This window comes from Podarcis muralis, chromosome 1 (assembly GCF_964188315.1).
Source record: "Podarcis muralis chromosome 1, rPodMur119.hap1.1, whole genome shotgun sequence".
In the NCBI taxonomy this organism is placed as follows: domain Eukaryota; kingdom Metazoa; phylum Chordata; class Lepidosauria; order Squamata; family Lacertidae; genus Podarcis; species Podarcis muralis.
Window position 1 is genome coordinate 113,601,618 of NC_135655.1, and position 21,259 is coordinate 113,622,876.

General features: G+C 43.5%; 1 protein-coding gene across 11 annotated transcripts in view; it reads right to left on the reverse strand.

Moving 5' to 3' along the window:
* Positions 1-21,259, reverse strand: part of OSBPL6 (oxysterol binding protein like 6) — a 111,575-nt gene that overhangs the window by 40,998 nt on the left and 49,318 nt on the right. For 10 of the 11 annotated variants that reach the window (XM_077916626.1, XM_077916612.1, XM_028748612.2 and 7 more), the window contains 6 exons: positions 6,834-7,103; positions 5,073-5,168; positions 2,678-2,800; positions 1,356-1,409; positions 685-798; positions 436-606 (listed from right to left, as the gene is read on the reverse strand). In XM_077916626.1, the coding sequence (XP_077772752.1) occupies positions 436-606; positions 685-798; positions 1,356-1,409; positions 2,678-2,800; positions 5,073-5,168; positions 6,834-6,935 (660 nt within the window). In that variant the 5' untranslated portion in view covers positions 6,936-7,103. Of the gene's footprint in view, positions 1-435; positions 607-684; positions 799-1,355; positions 1,410-2,677; positions 2,801-5,072; positions 5,169-6,833; positions 7,104-11,924; positions 11,949-21,259 lie in introns of those variants that run through there. The other variant, XM_077916596.1, reaches the window with a different exon arrangement.

The following is a 21,259-nucleotide window of genomic DNA, read 5'->3' on the forward strand; positions in this document are numbered from 1 at the left end:
GTTTTATTGTGTCCTTTATTTCTTACAATGTATTTCATTGTAATACAATTTGCATTCCATAGAATTAAAACTGCGATACAATAAAATACAATGAACAGAATGAAATAAGCAAAAAAAATACAATTAAAAATGATGGTGTATATCAAATGTGGACATGCCGCAAACCACCTGACCCAAGCTTGTGGTCCACTGGTGGACCACCGTTTGGGAGCCCCTTCTCTAGCCCAAATAAAACATCAATAACAAGCAGTTCTGCAGAAGTGGTAAAAGCAGAGAGTATTTGGTTATTCAGCTTCCTCTTCTCTTCACTTCACTAGTGCTATCAATAATGGCACACATTCCTAACGGAGGACAATGGTTAGAAAATGTGGTGGATTATTAAACAAGTATTATGAACATCAAGACGGATATCTTCAGATCAGGGACATGTTATACCTTGGCCTCCAGGGCAGCAACGTTAGCAGCTGGTGAAGATTCAGTAGTTGGCGCTGAAGGGAATATGTGGAATCCGGCATCTCGTGGTGATCGTACAATCTCGTTCTGACGGTATAACCTGTGGTGGCGCAGCCTCGATACCCAAGCATCAAACGAGTCCTGGGATTTTACCTAGTGAGAACGGGGAGCTCAGCAATAGTATCTGACTGTTTCAAATTGGAAAGAAAACTAATGGGAAACATTCCTTACTTTCAAATGGTAAATATGCTCTTCAGTGTCAAGGTCTATCCTCCGAGCTTTCTTTTTAATCGACATAACTGATAAGCCAACATCTATGCTTCCGTGAACCTTTCCTTTCTGAGTCTGAAAAATAAAAATGAAGAGAAAACATTGCCAATGAGCTGGGAAAAATAAGGCCATTTCTTTATTTAAGTATTTATATACCACTAAATCATAACATATATATATCAAAGTGGCTTACAACGGTAAAAAAGATAAAAACCAAACAATAAAATTTATGGTGCCCAATTGAAATATGTTGTTTACTTGGTCAGAAACATCAGAAAATATTATTAGATGGGGAGAAAACGAAAGCATCATTTTTCTGGAAAGGAAATCATGAAGATAGGAATGCATTGCCCTTTGATTTCCTAATAAACACTTTCTCCATGACTAATTCTAAAAAAGGCTGCATTTCATATGCTATATTAACATATATTAGAATCTCTGCTTGCTATAGACAACATGCTAAAAGCTGCAGAAAATAAAAGAAAATTAAAAGATATAACTAAATAGTCCTTCACCAAACAAAACATTCTTCTCTTCTCCTTTCTTTCTACCTCATCATCAAAGGAAATATTAATTATAATATTGGATTTTTATAATGTTACTTTTAAAAAAAATGCTCTAGTATTACTTACATCAATTGGCGACTTTGAATATTTCAACATTCCGTTATCCAGGACAAAAAAGCGCTACAGAAAAAAACAAAACAATTTGTAAGAGGTCAAATAAAATCTGGCATATGTAAAATAATATATCTAATGAAGACAAATGTCTGTTCCTTGTGGTTACCAAATAACGAGCACACAGCAGAAACCATGCTGACAAGACATCTTGCTTCCATTCCGTAGCCTGGATATGAGGATCCTCTTAGCCACTAAACTTTGTATGCCTTACAGCAGGGTTGAGGAACCTGGGGCCCAGGAGTTGAACACAGGACTCTGTGCCTTTTTATCTTGCTTTCAGGACTGTTCCCAGCCTACATGTCATCTCCTCCACGGCCCTGCTCTACTCTCAACTCAAGTGCTTCTGTCTTGCTGGAATGCGTCCTTGAAATATGCTCTACCCACACCTCTGACTGCATCCACCACTGGCAAGTTGCCCTGTGAAGTTGCTCATGAAGAAATGCAGCTCTTGGGCTGAAGAAGGCAGACCACCCATGTCTCACAAGAATGGAGAGCAGGCAACCCACCGCCAACTGCCATGCCCCATCTAGAACACTGGCCTTGAAGTCCAAACTATAATGGAGATGACCTAACGGCAAGCAAAAGACCTGCATACAGCACCAGCTGTTACCTTCCCTCCTCTCTCTCTCTCTCTCTCTTTAAAGCCACTATGAGAGATTGTAATTAGGAGCAGTGGACTCAAACAAGAGAGAGTTTGTGTATGCTTAACCTTGTGCTCTCTGATTGTTCTCCTCAAAATTTCCCCTTACCCAGTTGCTTTCACCCACCCCCACCCCGCATAAAACAGCGGGGCACGATTTGAATGAAACAATAGGGAGAGTGGAAAGGGTCAAGCATATCCTCTCATTGTTTCTCACCACAGACTCCTGAGGCTGTAAAAAACAGTGTTGGAAGAATGTCGCATTGAATGCCTAGTTTGGTCCTTAGGCCATCCATTGAATTCATCAAGGGATTACCATTTCCCAGTTTTCTGGAGTTAAGTATCCTGGCTAAACAATGCACATATGAGAAAAGGCAGGTAAACTCTTAATAGCTTCCTAGCAATACCAGCAGGTGTCTCAGCTACAAGAACTGCAACTGCGTAACAACAACAACAACAACAACAACAACACTAAAGCCAATGTAGCTAATAAGATAAATATGCAAATACCATCCTTTAGTGTGAAAACAGGGATTGGCTGATTCTGGAGCATATCAATTTGCCACATATGATAATGACCCTTTGCTTTTTAATCTATAGTAATGGTCATCTAAGATGATTATGGATGCCTTACCTTGTGCCAACCTTTCAAAGGCCATTTCCTCTTCTTCAGCATGAACCCTTCATGTTTGTCTGGCTTCTGGACATTGGTCTGCCCAATTTTGAGGCCTTCTATAATTTCCCAGCTGTCTGGCTCCTGAAGGAAGAAGAGTGGGGGGGAAACACCAACAAATTCTGTGAGTTGAGTTCAATAATTATCTGAAACACTTGCACTGTGTTGGATGAGCAGCGGCAGATCTTGGGGTCTCAAATTTCACTGGTGCCCTGTGTGATGCCAAAATCCAGTGCCCTGTTGGTATATTGCCAAAACAAACTTCAAACAAGTCTTTAAACAGGGCCTAGAAGCACAACCTTGAGGCACGCCTAAAACATCAACTTAGCAACAAGAATTCTCCCCAGCAACAGATTTCTGGAGAGATGCAGTTGAGTGTGAGGCAGTCAAGGGTTCGTCATTGAGGCTGCCAGAATATATGAAAGTCTGTGAACCTGTCTCTCTGGCCCGATAGCTGAAGGGAGCAGAGATCTGTATATAGTTCTGTTTCTTATTTTATATGTAGACCAGTAGCATTGTGCAACTTCTAATGCAGATAATAAAGACTTTAGAGAAGATCTGCATGGGTGAGGAGTTTATTCCTGTCACAGGAATTCACCAAGAGAGGGCTGGAGTGCTGCTGCTGTGAAGACGAGGGAAGACTTTCTGAGTAAATCTGCTGAGACCCCAAGAGTTGGCGCTCACGCACTAACACGCCCCCCACTCCATTCTAAATCATAGTTGCAGCACCCCCAAGGCTGTGAGCCAAGTGTGACCATATCGGTCACATTCTCCTAAATCCACCTCTGGTACAAGCCATAGCTTCAAACCATTAAGGCTGCAAGCCAATGTTCATTTCTATAAGAATAAGTCCCACTGAACTCAGTGAGACTTGACTTCTGAGGCCAGATACCCAGCACTGTGTCAAGACCCATCAGCAATGTTATTCTCTCCAACTCTGCAAAGGGAACTCTTTCAAATAAGAGTGCATGGATCAGATGGAGACAGAGCAGACTGGATGACTCAACTTTGGTGTCGTTTCATAAACTGTTCTGGTGTCATGCTGTTTTATAAATTACATGCCCTTTCTAGAAGCTCACAAGAAGGGAGAACAAGGGGTTAGTGTTGAAAGAACTTCTCTGAATGTGCCTGTAAAGTCACTAGGCTGTTCTCAAAAGGCTTCACTGACAAAATTAGCCCCAAGATGCACTCTTTTCTCACGAGAACCAAAGGGTAAAAGCTTGGTTTTCTTCTTCAAAAAGAACATCATAATCTAATCTGCTAAAAAGCAGTTCTTTCATGAGGTTTGTTGGTCACATTCACACCATTCATTTAAAGCACATTTATAGCACTTTAACAGTCATTGCTCCCCCCCCCCAACCCTGGAAGCTGCAGCTTACCCCGCACAGAGAAAGAGTGCTATAATTCCCCTTAACAAACTACAGTTCCCAGGATTCTGTGAAGGAGGCCATGTATGGTAGGGAAGCACACAGAAGCTGCTGCCACACGTTTGTGGCTGAGCAGCAGTTACACAGGGTATTACTGCAAGCACTGGAATTGTCTTGGGGTCTTCAGATGAAGAAGAATAGGAGTTTGGATTTGATATCCCGCTTTATCACTACCCTAAGGAGTCTCAAAGCAGCTAACAATCTCCTTTTCCCTTCCTCCCCCACAACAAACACTCTGTGAGGTGAGTGGGGCTGAGAGACTTCAGAGAAGTATGACTAGCCCAAGGTCACCCAGTAGCTGCATGTGGAGGAGTGGGGAATCGAACCCGGTTCACCAGATTACGAGTCCACCGCTCTTAACCACTACACCACACTGGCTCTCATGAAGGGTGATATACAAATTTCATAAATGAATATAAACTCATTGTGGAGGTATCCTCAACCTTCTCAGATGCAGGACCCACTTTTAACCCAAATATACATTTGGGGAACCATTTCTTAATCGTTTACCACATATTTGCATGGTGGTAGTGCTCCTGTCACGACCCACCTTGAATCAGGTTCCAACCCACTAGTGGGATGCAAACCATGAGTTCTGAAGACCAGAGAGCCAGTCCATGGGAATAGTGTTGTTTGGAGTTTTGGCGACAGCCATATCATAACATAGGTACTGTTCCTAAACTATCCTTCATTCTTTTAATAGTTACATATGACAAACCTTTTATTGTTACATACTTCAAAATAAAATCAAGGATTAAAAAATTGAAAGTGATCGATGAAGCAATCGAGAATTGATTGAAAGCTAACAATCTTCCATCCGTATATGTGATCAGTAATTACAAAATAAACAAACTAAACTGAACCAAGCCAATGTATTGAAAAAGTTTTGCACACCAAATTCTAGTGCAGACACCGTGAACTTAACTTACTTTAGATACAGCTACTGGTTCATTTTCTAGCAACTGTTTGCCAAGTACCGGATCTGTGCTTCCAGAAGAAAAATTCCGCTCTAACACATGGCCACTCTAAAGCAAAAAGAAGAGGAGAGTCAATTCTAAGCCACAGAAGGTATATTTTCTGCATACAAACCAGAGACCAAAGGCTGGCATAGTTTACATTCCTTGAAACTTACCAAATTTTCCTCCGCTGACCCTTATAATTCAGAAATTTCTACCCTTCTGTATTTTACACTTTAATACCACCTTACGTGCAAATGAATGTCAGCAGTACCACATGTGTCTTGCTCTAAGATTAGCAATTTTTATCTATCTTTGGATAGAAAGGTGAGGTAGGAATTCGCTCAAACAAATTTTTAAAACCCAGAAATGTCATAGAGAGTTGAGTTTAGCTGCACTGTTTCATCTAATACCTTTACATTCCACTGCCCTTTCTTCTAGGGAAGAATTGGGAGCTTATCTCCCATCCTGCATGAGACAACACAGGGCTGGAGATAAGCCACTCTTCCTCATTTGGGGAAGCAGGGTTAATAAGCAGACATCTCTCATCCTCCTTCTGACCAAGGAGATGGGAGCGAAGCGTCCTTTGCTCCCACCCAGCTTCCTGTTTCATTGTGATTGCCCAATCCGCAACTGTCTTGCGGCTAGTCAAGCAAGTACGGTTGAAACAGCCGCAAGAAGAGGCATGTATTCTGTCGCTAATCTCCCTACCACCACCACCCAGTTTCTGTAAAAGGAAATTACATTCAGCAAATAAAATTACAAGACTTAAAATTACAATAAAGGAGAATTTCCTTCCTTGTAATTTGAAAACAGAAGGGGAAATATAGGAGGGGAAAGTACATAACAAAGCCAACTGTTAAATTAATGGAAAAGCTGCATCTTGCAAGGTTCCTTACCGTGGAAAATATATTTTGCATTTATTGTCTTGGAGCAGACTTATGCACACGCATGCACACACTCAGTAGTTCGGTCCTACAATAAAGTTAACTCTGGGATCATTAGCAAGTCACCCATTGGCATTAAGGCACATCTGCCCAGGCCTTCTGCCCTCCCAATGATTTATTTATCCCTGTTCCCCACTGGGGCTGCGAATTCCACCCTCGTTAAACAGATAAAACCCCAGATGAATGTAGCTGGTGGGGGAAGTCGTGGGCAAGGTGAATTTGTAAGGGGAAATCAGTAGACAAGTCAAGCGCTTCTCTTTCTTTTTGCTGCTCTCTGAAGAGTCTCCTCATCCCCCATTTGTTAGCAAACACGTGGATGTGGTCATGTGTTGCCAACATAGGGAGGAATTCCATGCGGCAGTCTTCTGATCATTCCATCAGTGCAGAAATTATTTCACCATCCCCTTCCCTGCCCCCCAACCAGCGTGCAATTCTCCCAACCCCTCTCAGAGCCAATTTTGGGGGCACAAGGGGTGCACAGGAGCTTCCACTGCCAGGACACATTAGTTGAGCCCCCGCCATTACATCTAGTTCTGCTCTAATAGTAGGTGTAAACAGACTTTCCTATGTACAGAAGAACACCTGGCATTCACCAAATCCCTGGCATATTTCTCTTTTCTTAAGCAGCAGCAGAAAGCAGAAGATTACAGGGTCCGCAGGGGATTTTTATTGATGTTACAAAGAAAGCTTTTGTATGTTGACCTCCAAGTGTTGCTGTCGCTATGATGAAATTATAGTGAGATAGCATCTTAAATGCGAATAAATAGCATAGCATTTTTTCACTTACCTGCCTGCTGTCCCGCTGGGAGGATGAAGAAGAAGAGGCACTTTTATGAGATGGTGTAGAGGTTTTGTGAGCAGGAGATATACCTTTCTCCTCTGAACTCATTGCTGCAGCTAGATATTGGTGATCTCCTTTGACAATTAAGACCACATCAATCTCCTTTCAGTCTTCCATACAGGGAGGGAGCCAAAATATTTTCAGCATTTTTTCTATTTCACAGAGTGTCCATTACACACAAGGGTAAGAAGAATTCAAAAGGCATCCAAGCCAGACCTTTTAACAAGAAGAAAAAGAAGATGAAGAGATTGTATATGCTTACAATTAAATATTTATTTATTTATCATATATAGAGAGGTAAAGGACCCCTGGACGGTTAAGTCCAGTCAAGGCCACAATTGGGTGCGGCACTCATCTCACTTTCAAGCCGAGGGAGCTGGGGGTTTGTCCACAGACAGCTTTCCAGGTCATGTGGCCAGCATGACTAAACTGCTTCTGGTGCAACAGAACACCATGACGTAAACCAGAGCTCACGGAAACGCCGTTTACCTTCCCACTGTAGTGGTACCTATTTATCTAATTGAACTGCTGTGCTTTCGAACTGCTAGGTTGGCAGGAACTGAGACAGAGCAGCAGAGCTCACCCTGTTGCAGGGATTCGAACCGCCAACCTTCCAATTGGCAAGCACAAGATATACTAGGATTCCTAGCTAAATTCAAATATAACATAAAGTGGGCGGAATCCCCCCCCAGGCAGGATTTTGTTTTGTTTTCATTTATTGAGCGATATACACACACACACACATCTCAGCAAATGAAAACAACAAAAAAATACTGCCCACTTTATGTTATATTTGAATTTACCTAGGAATCTCTTAGGTCATATCTACCAAACTACTAAAAAACACTAAAACCCAGTAAAACGTGAAGCAAATGTTTTATATGAAAAATAAATATGCAAATCCACTGAGAAATATCAGAAGCTTGCTGGATTGTTTTTTTCCACGAGGTGCCAATAACATATTTTCTAAAGGAGAAGTTTTGGTGAAAGCAAATGCAATTCTATGGCAGAGGCAATTTCCGTTCTGCTCTGCAAGATTTCCAGCTAGTACTTTCACGAGTGGCAGAAAACAATTCCTCATTACACGGTCTCAGTTCTCTCTTGCCTGGTTTCTCAAGTGCAAATTTACTGTGCAGGAGAAATGGTTCACAAACAGCTTTCCCTACCCATTACGCACACCGCCACAGCTTTGTTTAGAAATATATGCAGACATATAGCAAACATCATTTAAATAACATGTAGGAAGCCCAGCATGTATAGTGACCATAGCATCTTCATCTTTTCCACATACAAATGCCACGGATGTGGTTGTTACTTTCCAATGTGGCCATCTGCCTTACATTCATAACGCACTTTGGAACTTACATTGAGCAAAAAAACAACAACTGTGTTTCGTCCTGGAATAAGAAAGTATGGTCATTTCTGTGGCAATTTACAAAAGGAGGTTAGTCCTAAACACTCTGGCTTTGATCCCAAGATGACACGAAGGGAACGAGACAGAGGGCCTTCTTGGTGGTGGCACCCGCTCTGTGGAATGCCCTCCCTTCAGATGTCAAGGAAATAAACAACTAAATGACTTTTAGAAGACATCTGAAGGCAGCCCTGTTTAGGGAAGTTTTTCATGTTTGATCTTTTATTGTGTTTTTAATATCCTGTTGGAAGCCGCCTAGAGTGGCTGGGGTGGGGTATAAGTAATAAATTCTTCTTCTATTTTTACTTCTACTTCTTCTTCCTCACTATTGAAAAGGTAGGTAAGCCACTTTTTCTACCTGACTCAACTCTTTAAGTAGCAGCCACTGGTGTGCCAAACACCAGAAGAAAAAGGAAAGGAAAGAAGTACTGAGAGTCATTCTCAAGCCACATTCCCCCAACACTGGAGCTGTCACACTATCAAAGAAATCTTATGGATTTTAATCAAATCGGCATTGTAGTGCAAATTAACACTTAAGAGGAAAAAGCCCATAATTTGCTGAAGAGTAGGGGTGGGGGGAAAGAAGATACCAGCAAGTGGAATCAAACAGTTCATTTCTTTATTGAAGGAATACGGTATACATGAATCTGCTAAGAACTACAGTGGTACCTCTGGTTATGAACTTAATTAGTTCCGGAGGTCCGTTCTTAAGCTGAAACCGTTCTTATCCTGAGGCGCGCTTTCACTAATGGGGCCTCCCGCTGCGCGTGTGCCTTTGGCGCACAATTTCCGTTCACATCCTGGGGCAAAGTTCGCAACCAGGAGCAGCTACTTCCAGGAGCAGTTAGTAGAGTTCATAACCCAAAGCGTTCGTAACCAGAAGCATTCGTAACCAGAGGTACCACTGTAGTGGCAGTCGGACACGACTAAACAACAACAATGAGATGCTTAGGGAAACTAGCATTGATAGCCCAACAGACAATCAGAGTTGGCTGAAAAATAAACCTCTCCAGATCCCCCAAAACCAGCAACTTTGTTCCTCAGCTCCAAAAGTAGTGTGTTGTGTTGTTGTTTTTCAGGGGCAGGTGTATGTCCAAAAACAACTCCCAAAGGAGGGCAAATTCTCAGAACTCCTGGGTGTTGGGGTAGCTAGCCATTAATGACAAGATGGCTGAGACCCTCTCCTTTCCTCTCTCTTAAAAATAAAAGAAAGTTTCGCCACTTCTTCAAGTGGCAGCTAGGCTGCCCTCATCAGCTTAAGAGACATTTCCTTTTAATTTGGTGCAGAATGTTCCATGGGAATTATGGTACATCATGAGATGAGGCTCTTAATCCCAGGGTTGTGGGTTCAAACGCCACATTGGGCAGAAAATACCTGCATTGCAGGGGGTTGGACTAGATGACCCTTGTGGTCCCTTCCAAGTCTACAATTCTAGGATTCCATGAAGCAGAGTGTTGTTTTCCATGATCCAAGCAAACACCCTATCGACTGCCAGCTTTACTGTGGTTGCAATGCCCTGCAAGTACATAGGAAAATGCTGCATTGTGTTTACATAAGTCCATAAAAATGTGTGGGATTGTATTCATAATGTATAACTATACCACCTAAGAAACCTGCCACAAAGGTCCTAAACTGGGTTTCTCCAGCTGTTTTTGGAATACAATTCCCATCATCCCTGACCACTGGTCCTGCTAGCTAGGGATGATGGGAGTTGAAGTCAACAACAGCTGGAGACCCAAGTTTGGGAAACCCTGCTCTAAAATAAAACTTGTTATTTCAAGATGCACACACCCTCTTGTTTTAACACAAATTAACACACATTTTCCATTACATCAATATGGGAAAGGCAATATGTAGCATTCATAATGTCCCAGTTTTAATCCCTGGCATTTCAGGTAGAGATGGAGAAGGCTCCCATCCGAAACCCTCGCATCAGAGTAGACATTATTGAGCTCTATGGATGGCTTCACTCCATATAAGGCATGAAAGCAAGTGAGTTTTCTATGATTTATTGGGAAATACCCATCAACTATCCAAAAGAGAAAGTATGTTATTCAAGAAGGCAGATGTTTTGGATTACAATTCCCATCTGCCCTAACTTCAAGAGGGTACCAGGCTGGCAAAGGCGGAACCAGAACAAATTCTGTATTATTTAAGACATCCACTAGATTCACAGGTAAAAAACATTATGAGCAGATTAAATGGTAACGTATTGTTAGCAATACCCTGGCACCCAAATTACTCAACATACCGTATTTTTCACCCTATAGGACGCACCGGCCCATAGGACGCACCTAGTGTTTTTTTGGGGGGGGGGGAATCAAGGGGGAAAAATTTATTTCCCCCCCAGGTTTGCGCAGCCATCCCCAAGCTAGAAGAGGGAGACGGAGCGCTCCGTCTCCCTCTTCTGCCTTCAGGGGCAGCCTCTCTTGCCTCCGTGGGGCAGCAGCTTGCACTCCAGGCTTGCAAGGCTTGCGGATAGCTTCCTGAAGCCTGGAGAGCCTCCAGATCAGGTCCGGGAATAGCGGGGTGGCGGCGCTCCGCCTCCCTGCTATCCCCCAAGCTTGTGGGGCTGGCGGGGGGGGGGGAAGCAAGCTTGCTTCTCCCCCCCGCCAGCCTCCAGACCAGGTCGGGGAATAGCGGGGTGGCGGCACTGTGCCTCCCCGCTGTCCCCCGAACTTGTGGGCTGCAGGCTGCTGCCCGCAAGCCTTGCGAGCCCGCGGGACCTCCCGCCGGGCTTGCAAGGCTTGCGGATAGCTTCCTGAAGCCTGGAGAGCGAGAGGGGTCGGTGCGCACCGACCCCTCTCGCTCTCCAGGCTTCAGCGAAAGCCTGCGTTGGCCCCATAGGATGCACACACATTTCCCCTTCATTTTTTGAGGGGGGGAAATGCGTCCTATAGGGCGAAAAATATGGTACATGCATTTAGGATGGAGGGTAGCAATGAACCTTAGCTATGGTCATATGCTTCGTTTGACAGTAAGCAGCTGTCCAAAGTAAGTGTATAAGACAGGGATGGGGAACCTGTGGTCCTCCATACATTTTTGGACACCAGCACCCATCAACCCCAGGCAGTATGGTTAACAGGAAGAGGTGATGGGTATTTTAGTCTAGCACCATTGAAGGCCACAGGTTCCTCATCCCTGGTATAAGGAAACACTGGTAATAGAATCAATAGTCTTGATCCACACTTGGCCATGCTTAGCATAGATCCAATGACACCAATGAGAAGTAAGCTAGCCATGACTAGTTAAGCATTGGTTTCAATGGGTCTACTTTAAGCACAACTATGTCTGGCTCTAACACAGTATTGACAGCTTGTTCTATCTTCCATTTTATAAAGTTCCTATATTTCTTGACATGGATGCGAACTGGGCCTTCCACACCCAAACCCAACGCTAACCAACAGCTAGCACTGGCTCAGGAAAGAAATATGTGTGCTCATGAATTGTATGAACTTTGGGAATATAATTTAAAGCCTAGGAAAGGGGCATAATTTATTAAATTGTTAAATTGTACTAATCTTGAAAACACACTATTTTCTTTGCTGCAGGCCAACACATACAATCAATCAACCAACCACCGTTTCTATAGTATAATGCAGAACTCAGTAATGTGTTTGCTGACCTTTTCTCAAGCAGTAAAATATCAATTTTGTTTTTGTCACGGTCAGAAGCAATTAGGTTATAAGTTCTGCAAATTCAAAAGTGTGATTAAAAACAATGCAGCTCAAAAATGCAGCAAAACACATGATATTTAATAACATGCATATGGGAAACAAGCAATTTCTATTTACAAAACAACCCCTAATACAAGATCAACCGCCTCAGCATGTGAAACTAGCTCTAGGGGGCAATTTCTGGATTACACTCCATTTTCCAACGCAACATGAGAAAACTAAAGACTGCGGCACCTAAAGCAGGGGTAGCCAAGAGAGAGTCCTCCAGATGTTGTTAGATTTAATTTAGCATCTTGTTAAATTTAACTATCAGTACTGTATCCAGTCTATTTTAGCTAAAATCAACACACATTTTCCATTACAGTAATAACAACAGTTAGTATAATATATGGTCTTCCCATTGGTATCTGGTTGGCCACTCTAAGAACCAGATCCTGGACTAGTTGGGAATTTTGTCTGATCCGGCAGGGCGCATCATGTGTTCTTATTATTGTAAAATAGATTTAAAATGGCAAATAATAATAAGGAAATGACAGAGGCCTTCAAAAGCGGGCAAAGGAAGTAGGTGATTGAAAGAAGGGGGCAATGAGCAAGGGGGGCGCTGTTCAAAAATAATTTAGGGGGCACGTAGATAGGAGAGACTTTGTGCTACTTACAGAAGTGAGGGAGGCATAGCGTGCAAAACATTCAAGATTTTGATGTCATGGTGCTATTTTCTGTATAACTGCTCACATAAGCTATTTCTATGCCGCAGTCAAGAGATGTCATAGTCACCTAGTTAACTGTGGAACATATTAGTAAAGAACAAAAATAAAAATCTCTGCTAATATTTAGATTTAATTAGGCCAGCCTGGCAAAAAAAAAAAGGCTTATAAAAGTCAAGCACAGTGTGAAATTCCAGCAGCCTATCAAATTCTACTGGGAAAGGGAAGCTATGCAAAGTTACAAATATCACCATGGAAGTCATGTAAACTACCTATTTTTCTTGCAATTTAATGTACTTTTCCAGGTGGCATCAAGAGTTTATCTCGACACTTCACAGATAAATGGGTCAAATGCTCCTATCTCATACTTGAGGCTGCCTGTCTGCACATTCCCTACTTCATAAAATATTGCACTGTGGGACAGATCATATAGTCCCTGACGAGAATTAGTGGGGTTTTTTTTGTATTTTGCTATAGTAGTAAATTGTATTGTATTGAGTCCACTTTGTGTTCGCTTTCCCCAACTATCCATTCCCCATATATTCTGTAAGAATGATTTTTCTTATGCCTGTTTCAAAATACAGGCATAGTATTTTTATTTTTATTTTCTAGAATCCTGCTAGCTTCAAATTTCTAAAGCTTAAGACTGATTTCATCAATGATGACCTCAAATAGATGGTGGAGGTCAAACAACAGATAATCATATTCTGGTGACAGGAGGTCAACGTGACATCTGCCTTCCCTATTTGTCGTTTGCCTACATGATTGAGCACACACTTTTCTACTCCTTTAGAAGCTCTGAAGCATTTATGGTAATTAGGAGCGTTCCAGTGCGTTTAAATTGCCGACTTAGATGATCATTTTGAAAGGAGTCTCCATTATTGTTCCAGTTCTGCATCAGGACCAACTCAAGTAACTGAAGGGGCTTTTCATATTCTTTGTTATGAATCTTGACTCAAGATTGTTGCAGCTACTAATTTTTTTGTTCTGTTTTTGTTTTCCCCCTGCAATTGTCATTCAAAGGAACAGCATCACAGCCGTGCAAATAATAAATACATTTGGCAATGTCAGACTAGGGCAGCTGTGCATGGGAAAGGCATGCACACACTAGTATTCCCCATGCCCCAAAGCATTTTCTACTGAAAGGAAAAGGAAACAACCCCACACTGCAAACTCATCTGAAGTGCATCTTGATGCTTCACGTCTGCTGAAGCTGAGAAGCCAGAGTAGCGTTATATGGCAAATCATTCTTATTCAACAAAATAATCGCAATCAGTGACGACACCATCGCCTTTACAATAATGAAGAATCCTAATCAACTGGGAACGTATGCCTCGGATGAGCTAAATCATAATTTGCTTTATGGCTTTTCTCATACAGTGTTACTCATAAGCCTGCAATTCCTCCTATGGCTGTCATATGGATGGGTGGTGGGTGGGAATCACTCTAAAACCTTCATTTCCCTGGTGGTTGTCAATTTCTAATTGCTAGCTTAGAACGGCAATGGTCACATATCCCTGCCCGCACTATTACGCTTTCTTCCTTTTCAGGTTTACCCCAATAATAGCCTTGCAGTCCAAATACATTATGACTCCTCTCAGTGTTCTGTTTAGCCTAGCAGAAATGTCCCTGCAAAGTGTCTCCTTGCGCTTGTGCCAGCTTTAAATTTCAGAACAGTGCAGAGCATTCTCAATTACGTCAATCTGTATTCCATACAGAGGCAGCGCCGCCGCCGCCGCCTCCTCTCCCACATTTTCTCTCTGTTGCCTTCTTTTTTTCATCCTCACGGACACTGGATTTTGCTTCTGTGCAGATTCATCACATTTAGCGGTTCAGAAACTAGCTCCCGCCTTCTCAAAATCACAAACTTTTACGAGTCATGCAAGAATGCCAGAATGAGACCCTGGCATAAAGCAAAGCTCATTAGGGGTATAAGGTAAAGGTACCTCTGCCCGTACGGGCCAGTCGTGTCCGACTCTAGGGTTGTGCGCTCATCTCACTTAAGAGGCCGGGAGCCAGCGCTGTCGGGAGACACTTCCGCGTCACGTGGCCAGCGTGACGGAGCTGCTCTGGCGAGCCGGCACCAGCGCAGCACACGGAAACGCCGTTTACCTTCCCGCTATAAAGCGGTACCTATTTATCTACTTGCACTTAAGGGTGCTTTCGAACTGCTAGGTGGGCAGGAGCTGGGACCGAAAGACGGGATATCACCCCGCCGCGGGGATTCGAACCGCCAACCATACGATCGGCAAGTCCTAGGCGCTGAGGTTTTACCCACAGCGCCACCCGCGTCCCTTCATTAGGGGTATAAATAACCCCAAATGAATGTTGCATGCTAGTGCAAACTAAATGTTCTCCCGAAGCATAACCCAGCTGTACAATAGTACATAAGCTGAGAGGGATTTAATTTACATCATCTTTCATAGAATAATAGAATTGTAGAATTGGAAGGGACCCTAAGGATCACTTTGACATCTTTCATGTAAAACAAAATCAAATATTCAGAAACGGACAGAAGTTGCAAAATCCTTAATTTTTTGAGCAATCTTACACACACACACACACACACACACACACAGAGAGAGAGAGAGAGAGAGAGAGAGAGAGAGTATTATACATATAAGCCTGCCAAAGCCTGTGAAAGGCCTGTTCAAGTTATTTCCACCCAATCAGAACAAGCACAGTCACTAATCTCATCTAGAAATGTTTTTGTACTTTGGCTAGGTTTCCTGCTGAATAGCTTATACTGGTGTTCTTCAGCTGTGACCTGTGCAAAACAGCTTCTGCTGTGCAAAACCTTATATAATAACTAGCCATCATGCAGCTTAACTTGCTCTACTGACATAGTGGACAAATGTACAGTATATACAGTAGCCGCTCTACTGAATGACATATATCTTGCTCAGAGCCAGTATTTTCAAAGGTTTGCTCTCTATTGTTTTTAAAATGTTGGCATTGTCACCTTAGAATAGATTAACAGAGAGCCTTTCCCTACAGTTCTCAAAAAAACAACTAAATTTAAAAACAGACCATAGTCAGGACTTGCAAACTCCGGTCCTGAACAAAATTTGCAGCGCCCACTTTCAGTTTACAAACATAGATACAATAAAGCCTTCTAGCGCCCCTTTACAACCATTATGGTAATAGGAGATTTAGAGCTTTCTCTGTAGATAACATGTTATTTGATTTGCTATTTACCCAGTGCTAGAAACTGAGATATGAAAGCTAGGAGCTAAATGGCACTTTAAACCTAGGTTATGGGTGCAATAACGGAATGTCTAGGTGCACTTTTTAAAGAACAAGAATGATAGCTGAAAATGAATGAACTGCAGCTAAAATCTTATGTTCATTTTTCACATGGTCTAGTCCTCATCTGAAGACTTCAGAAAACAAAGCCATGCTTCTTCACCTGCCCGCCCCCTAATATTCTTAAGAGCATGGGTAGGCAAACTAAGGCCTGGGGGCTGGATCAGGCCCAATTGCCTTCTGGATCCAGCCCGCGGAGGGTCCGGGAATTGCCATGTGGATCACCAGCACGTGTGTTCTTTCCCTCTCTCTTCCTCTCCCTCACATGGGCAGTGGCGCCTCCTCCCTCCCTCCTCTTGGCTTCTCCCTACCCTGCCTAGAGGAGGAAGGGGGCTGGGCTTTGTTGGTGCCAGCAGCAGCAGCGCTTGAGCGACCGCCATTTTAAGCAGCCCCTCTCCGGAGCCCTTTTGCGCGCCACTCATCGTCCCGCCGCCACCACCACCCCCTGCCGCTCACAAGACACAGGTAAGCAGCCACCAGGGCTCGTATATCAAAAAATATACATTTGGAAAAGGTAAAGGAGCCTTGAACAGTTAAGTCCAGGCAAAGGCGACTATGGGGTGTGGCGTTCATCTCACTTTTCAGGCTGAGGGAGCCGCCATTTGTTCACAGACAGCTTTCCGGGTCATGTGACCAGCATGACTAAACCGCTTCTGGCGCAACGGAACACCGTGACTGGTGACAGAGTGCACAGAAATGCCATTTACCTTCCTGCCCCAGTGGTATCTGTTTATCTACTTGCACTGGTATGCTTTTGAGCTGCAAGGTTGGCAGAAGCTGGGACAGAGCAATGGGAGCTCACCACCGCCGCGCAAATTCAAACCACCGACTTTCCAATCAGCAAGCCCAATTTTGCTCTGATTATTCCTCTTAAAAGTTATCACGTAAGGACTGTCAAATGTAAACTTCAGAAAACCTTAAACTGAAAGAATGAATTTCCTTTTTCTATTTATAAGATGTGGATTTCGGAACCACAACACAATCTTTCACCCCTTTTTCTTTCAAAGTGACAACTCAAAGCTTTAGTTATATTCAAATCAGTTTCAGACAATGCCATTATTTTGCCCACAGTATTGGAAGTAGATGGATGAAGAGTTCAGGGCGGCTGATATCTTGTATTAGCATAAACATAAAATGTTCACTTTAACAGAATAGAAAAGAAGTGGGTTACCAATTTACTAATATGGATATGTGCCCTACTCAGGACACAGAGGAAAAAACTCTTGACTTACCTTAGAAAAGGACTCTCATAGGCTGCATTTACCTCAATGTAAAAACCAGGGAAAGGGCAATCTTTGTACTGGAGGACAATGCTTGCCCCAATGTAAAACAGATAAGCACCCTATCCCTAACTTCAGATGTTTTAACACAAACTTGTTGGGTAAGCCCATCTTTAAAACATTGAAACTATGATATAAAAGAGCCTCTGTTTCCAGAGAGGAATCCAATACCTGAACTATTGGTGGAGGAGAATCAGGCACATGCAAGGCCTAGGTCAGATGAAACCAAAGATGAAAGATTCTGTTATTAGATCTGATTCACATTCATAGATGAATGGTGTAATGTTCCATGGAGCCAGGAGGGATTTGTCGTTAATAAATTACCCTGTTATTTAAAACCTGTTTAGCAGCTAGAAAAGGAGGATAGTATTCTCAAAACCCATAGTCTGATGGGCACAGCAATATTCAACTGTTCAAAATCGTACATTCGTTTCATTTCACCAATAGCTCTCTAAATCTGGCATGCACCCTGTAAACTAGACATTTTGCAGCAATTGAGGTTTGCACCACCAAGAGCTCCCATGGATTGGCAAGCTGCCAAATCCATTTGGCCATGATGCCTGTGAACTGCAGTCCAATGATAAGAGAGGACTAGTAAATATAATCTCTAGTTGCTCAGATGCAACTACCACAGTTGGTGATGTGTTGAAACCCATCAGAAGTTGAGTCTTCTGGCACCAGGGTGACATATTTTTTGGACTATGCTAATAAAATCATGATTCTTGGGGACGGGGGAGGATAGGAAAGAACTGCTTCCAGCATTGCATAATCTATAAGCTTTAGAAAAGTAGAATGTGCAGAGAAAAGACCCATATCGTTAAAGGTGCCCCCCCCCCAAAGGAAAAGGTATATACAGACTGCATGGGAAATAATGAAATGCTTTTGTGGTGCAGGGGGACGCGGGTGGCGCTGTGGGTTAAACCACAGAGCCTAGGACTTGCCGATCAGAAGGTCGGTGGTTTGAATCCCCACGACGGGGTGAGCTCCCGTTGCACGGTCCCTGCTCCTGCCCACCTAGCAGTTCGAAAGCACATCAAAGTGCAAGTAGGTACTGCTCCGGCGGGAAGGTAAACGGTGTTTCCGTGCACTGCTCTGGTTTCGCCAGAAGCGGCTTAGTCATCTGGCCACATGACCCGGAAGCTGTACGCCGGCTCCCTCGGCCAATGAAGCGAGATGAGCACCGCAACCCCAGAGTCAGTCACGACTGGACCTAATGGTCAGGGGTCCCTTTACCTTTTTAAAGGGTCTGTAAAATTAAACAGATAAATAGGTACCGCTCCAGCAGGAAGGTAAACGGTGTTTCCGTGCGCTGCTCTGGTTTGCCAGAAGCAGCTTAGTCATGTTGGCCACATGACCCAGAAGCTGTACGCCGGCTCCCTCGGCCAATGAAGCGAGATGAGCACCGCAACCCCAGAGTCAGTCACGACTGGACCTAATGGTCAGGGGTCCCTTTACCTTTTTAAAGGGTCTGTAAAATTAAACAGGGTTCTTTTGCCATCCTCTCTCTAATGTTCTGGATCACAATATTGTAAACTAGCAAATATAAGGCTTCTGAGGTTAAGGCCGCTTTTACAAGAAACTTTTGTTTCTGCAAGAAATACTCCTACAAATCACTTTGCTATATAATGCAAAGCTCTATAAAACTGACTGCTGATCGCTACATAACTTGACTTTTCAACAATGATGAGCACATATATTTTATTGCAACTGAAAGAAATATTGTTGCTAACATATCTTTTCTTAAACATTAGTAAAAAAGGGGGGGGATATATTCCTCGGAATGCCTTTTCATCCGGATGAATAGAGACAGAAAAAACAGCAAGCTGCATTTTCTTTCCCCTGCTCAGAGCTTCTTTTCCGTGTGCTACGCTGAGACAAAACAGGTTATGCCCTAGGAAAGCATAAAGAAACATTTTGTCATAGAGCCTCTGGTTAGGAAACACTGCCAAAGCCACAGATAGCAAGGTACACAGCTGAACGTACTGCAAGGGGCCATGACCTGGTGGGGGGGTACCATGTGGCCAGACACTGTAACCCTCCCCCAACAGAATGTCCTGAATATAAATAGCAGGTTGGGGTCAGACAATCACATCACTTGCTTTAAGCATCGACAATGCTTTTCGTAATGCACCGCCTGTGACCTATTCCACTTCCAGTCTTGCTTTCACTGCTCCAGTCTTCAGACGTACTGTTATAATCTCCAAGACATACGCCTAAAAACGTACAGCTTGGACAGCTATCGCATTCACAGCTCAGCAACTCTTACGCAATGAACTGGTCGTGCGCTGTGTGTCTTCTTGCATTAATTCGTTCATTTCAAAAGGAAGCACGTTCAAGTGCAAGCACCCTCGATCCATATTTCCATGCAGAAACATGGCTTGAGCATTAGTTTAGGAAGGAAGTGCAAAGTTATCGGCTGCAACATACAACTGAGCTAGCAATGACTTTGCTTTATTTTAACCTCTTCCCTCTAATTCCATGGATTTAGGGCAATACACCAGAGAGGGAAAGGCTTTACATTTGTTTTTGCAAATTGGAATGAAAACAAACGAACTGAGACATTTTTCAAATCCACCGTTTTAAGCCACCTTGAATCCCTAAAGGCATATATGGATAACTGCCCTCCGGCTCACTCCACTGGCCAGCCCCCAAAGAAGCCCTCCACAAGACACTTTGCTTAGTTGTCTGCAAGTAACCACCCCAGCTTCTCCCTTCTGTTCCACAGCCCCATTCTGCAACCATTCACCTGCCCTGGCTATACCTTCTTCTTCCTGCTGGGTGAGACTCCAGAGGTAAGAGACCCTAGAGAAATTCCACCCTGCCATCAACCTGAGCCTCAACCTGTCTATGCAGCAGGTTAACTTTCTGACTATGCAATGGGCATATAAACACCTCTTTATACTGGAAGCCTGCAGAACACTATAAATATGTATGCTTCTAGCTGACACATGCAATACACCATGAGTTCCAATGCCTATAGCAAAGTCCTGTGATTCAACCAAAGATAAGTGTCAGAACACTAGCTGTACTTGGCTATTGCCCAAACTATTCCATTGTATTATAGATTATCTACATCCCATCTTGCATGAAGATAATCCGCTCACACAGGCCTGGGGGTGTAGACCTGTGCTTGCATGCAGACAGCCCTCTAAACTAAAGCTCACAAACTCACAAACAACAAACAGAGAATAGAAGAGAGAGGCAAATGGAAGGGCTGGATGCAGCAGAAATCCCCTGATGTCAACTCCGCCTCCGTATTCACCGAGGACACACCATGACAGGACACAGCAGCATCAGCCCTGACTTGGGGCGTTTGTTCACACGCGCATTTCTCAACATCATGCAGCCTAGGACAAGCCAGCAATGCTCTTCATCTTTTTGCACAAGGAAAACAGATCAGTTTATGCAAAATAATGAATGGCCACGAATCTGACATTGGAAATGGCAGCCTTCACAAACCAATGGGAGGACTCAGTTTCAACCTCACATGACACTCTATGGCTGCCCATAAAAGTGCCATTTTTCCTCCAAGGAATCAGAAAGCACAAGACTCCAATGTGAATTAGAACTAATCAATTTTTGAAGCTCAGCATTTTATGAAATAGACAAGACAAACTTCAGTTCATATTAGGTTTTGCCACAATACATCTCTTAGTCTTTAGGGGGCCACAAGACTGTAATTGTCACCAGCTATGTGTGTAAGTCAGGGGTCTGCAACCCGCGGCTCCGGAGCCGCATGTGGCTCTTTTACATCTTTGCCGCGGCTCCGGGGTGGATACTAGCGAGGGGAGGAGGCGCATTGTGCGCCCCGACACTCCTCACTGTGGCGGGCGCTGTACTGGCTGTGACGTCACATGGGGGCGGTGCGTGCGTTAGTCACGCACCGTCCCGACGTCACCTTCCCGCCCGCTGTCAGATCGCGGCTCCGGAGATATATTTGTTTTAAATGTCGCAATGGTTTTGCAGCTCCCAGTTGTTGTTTTTTCTTCGGAA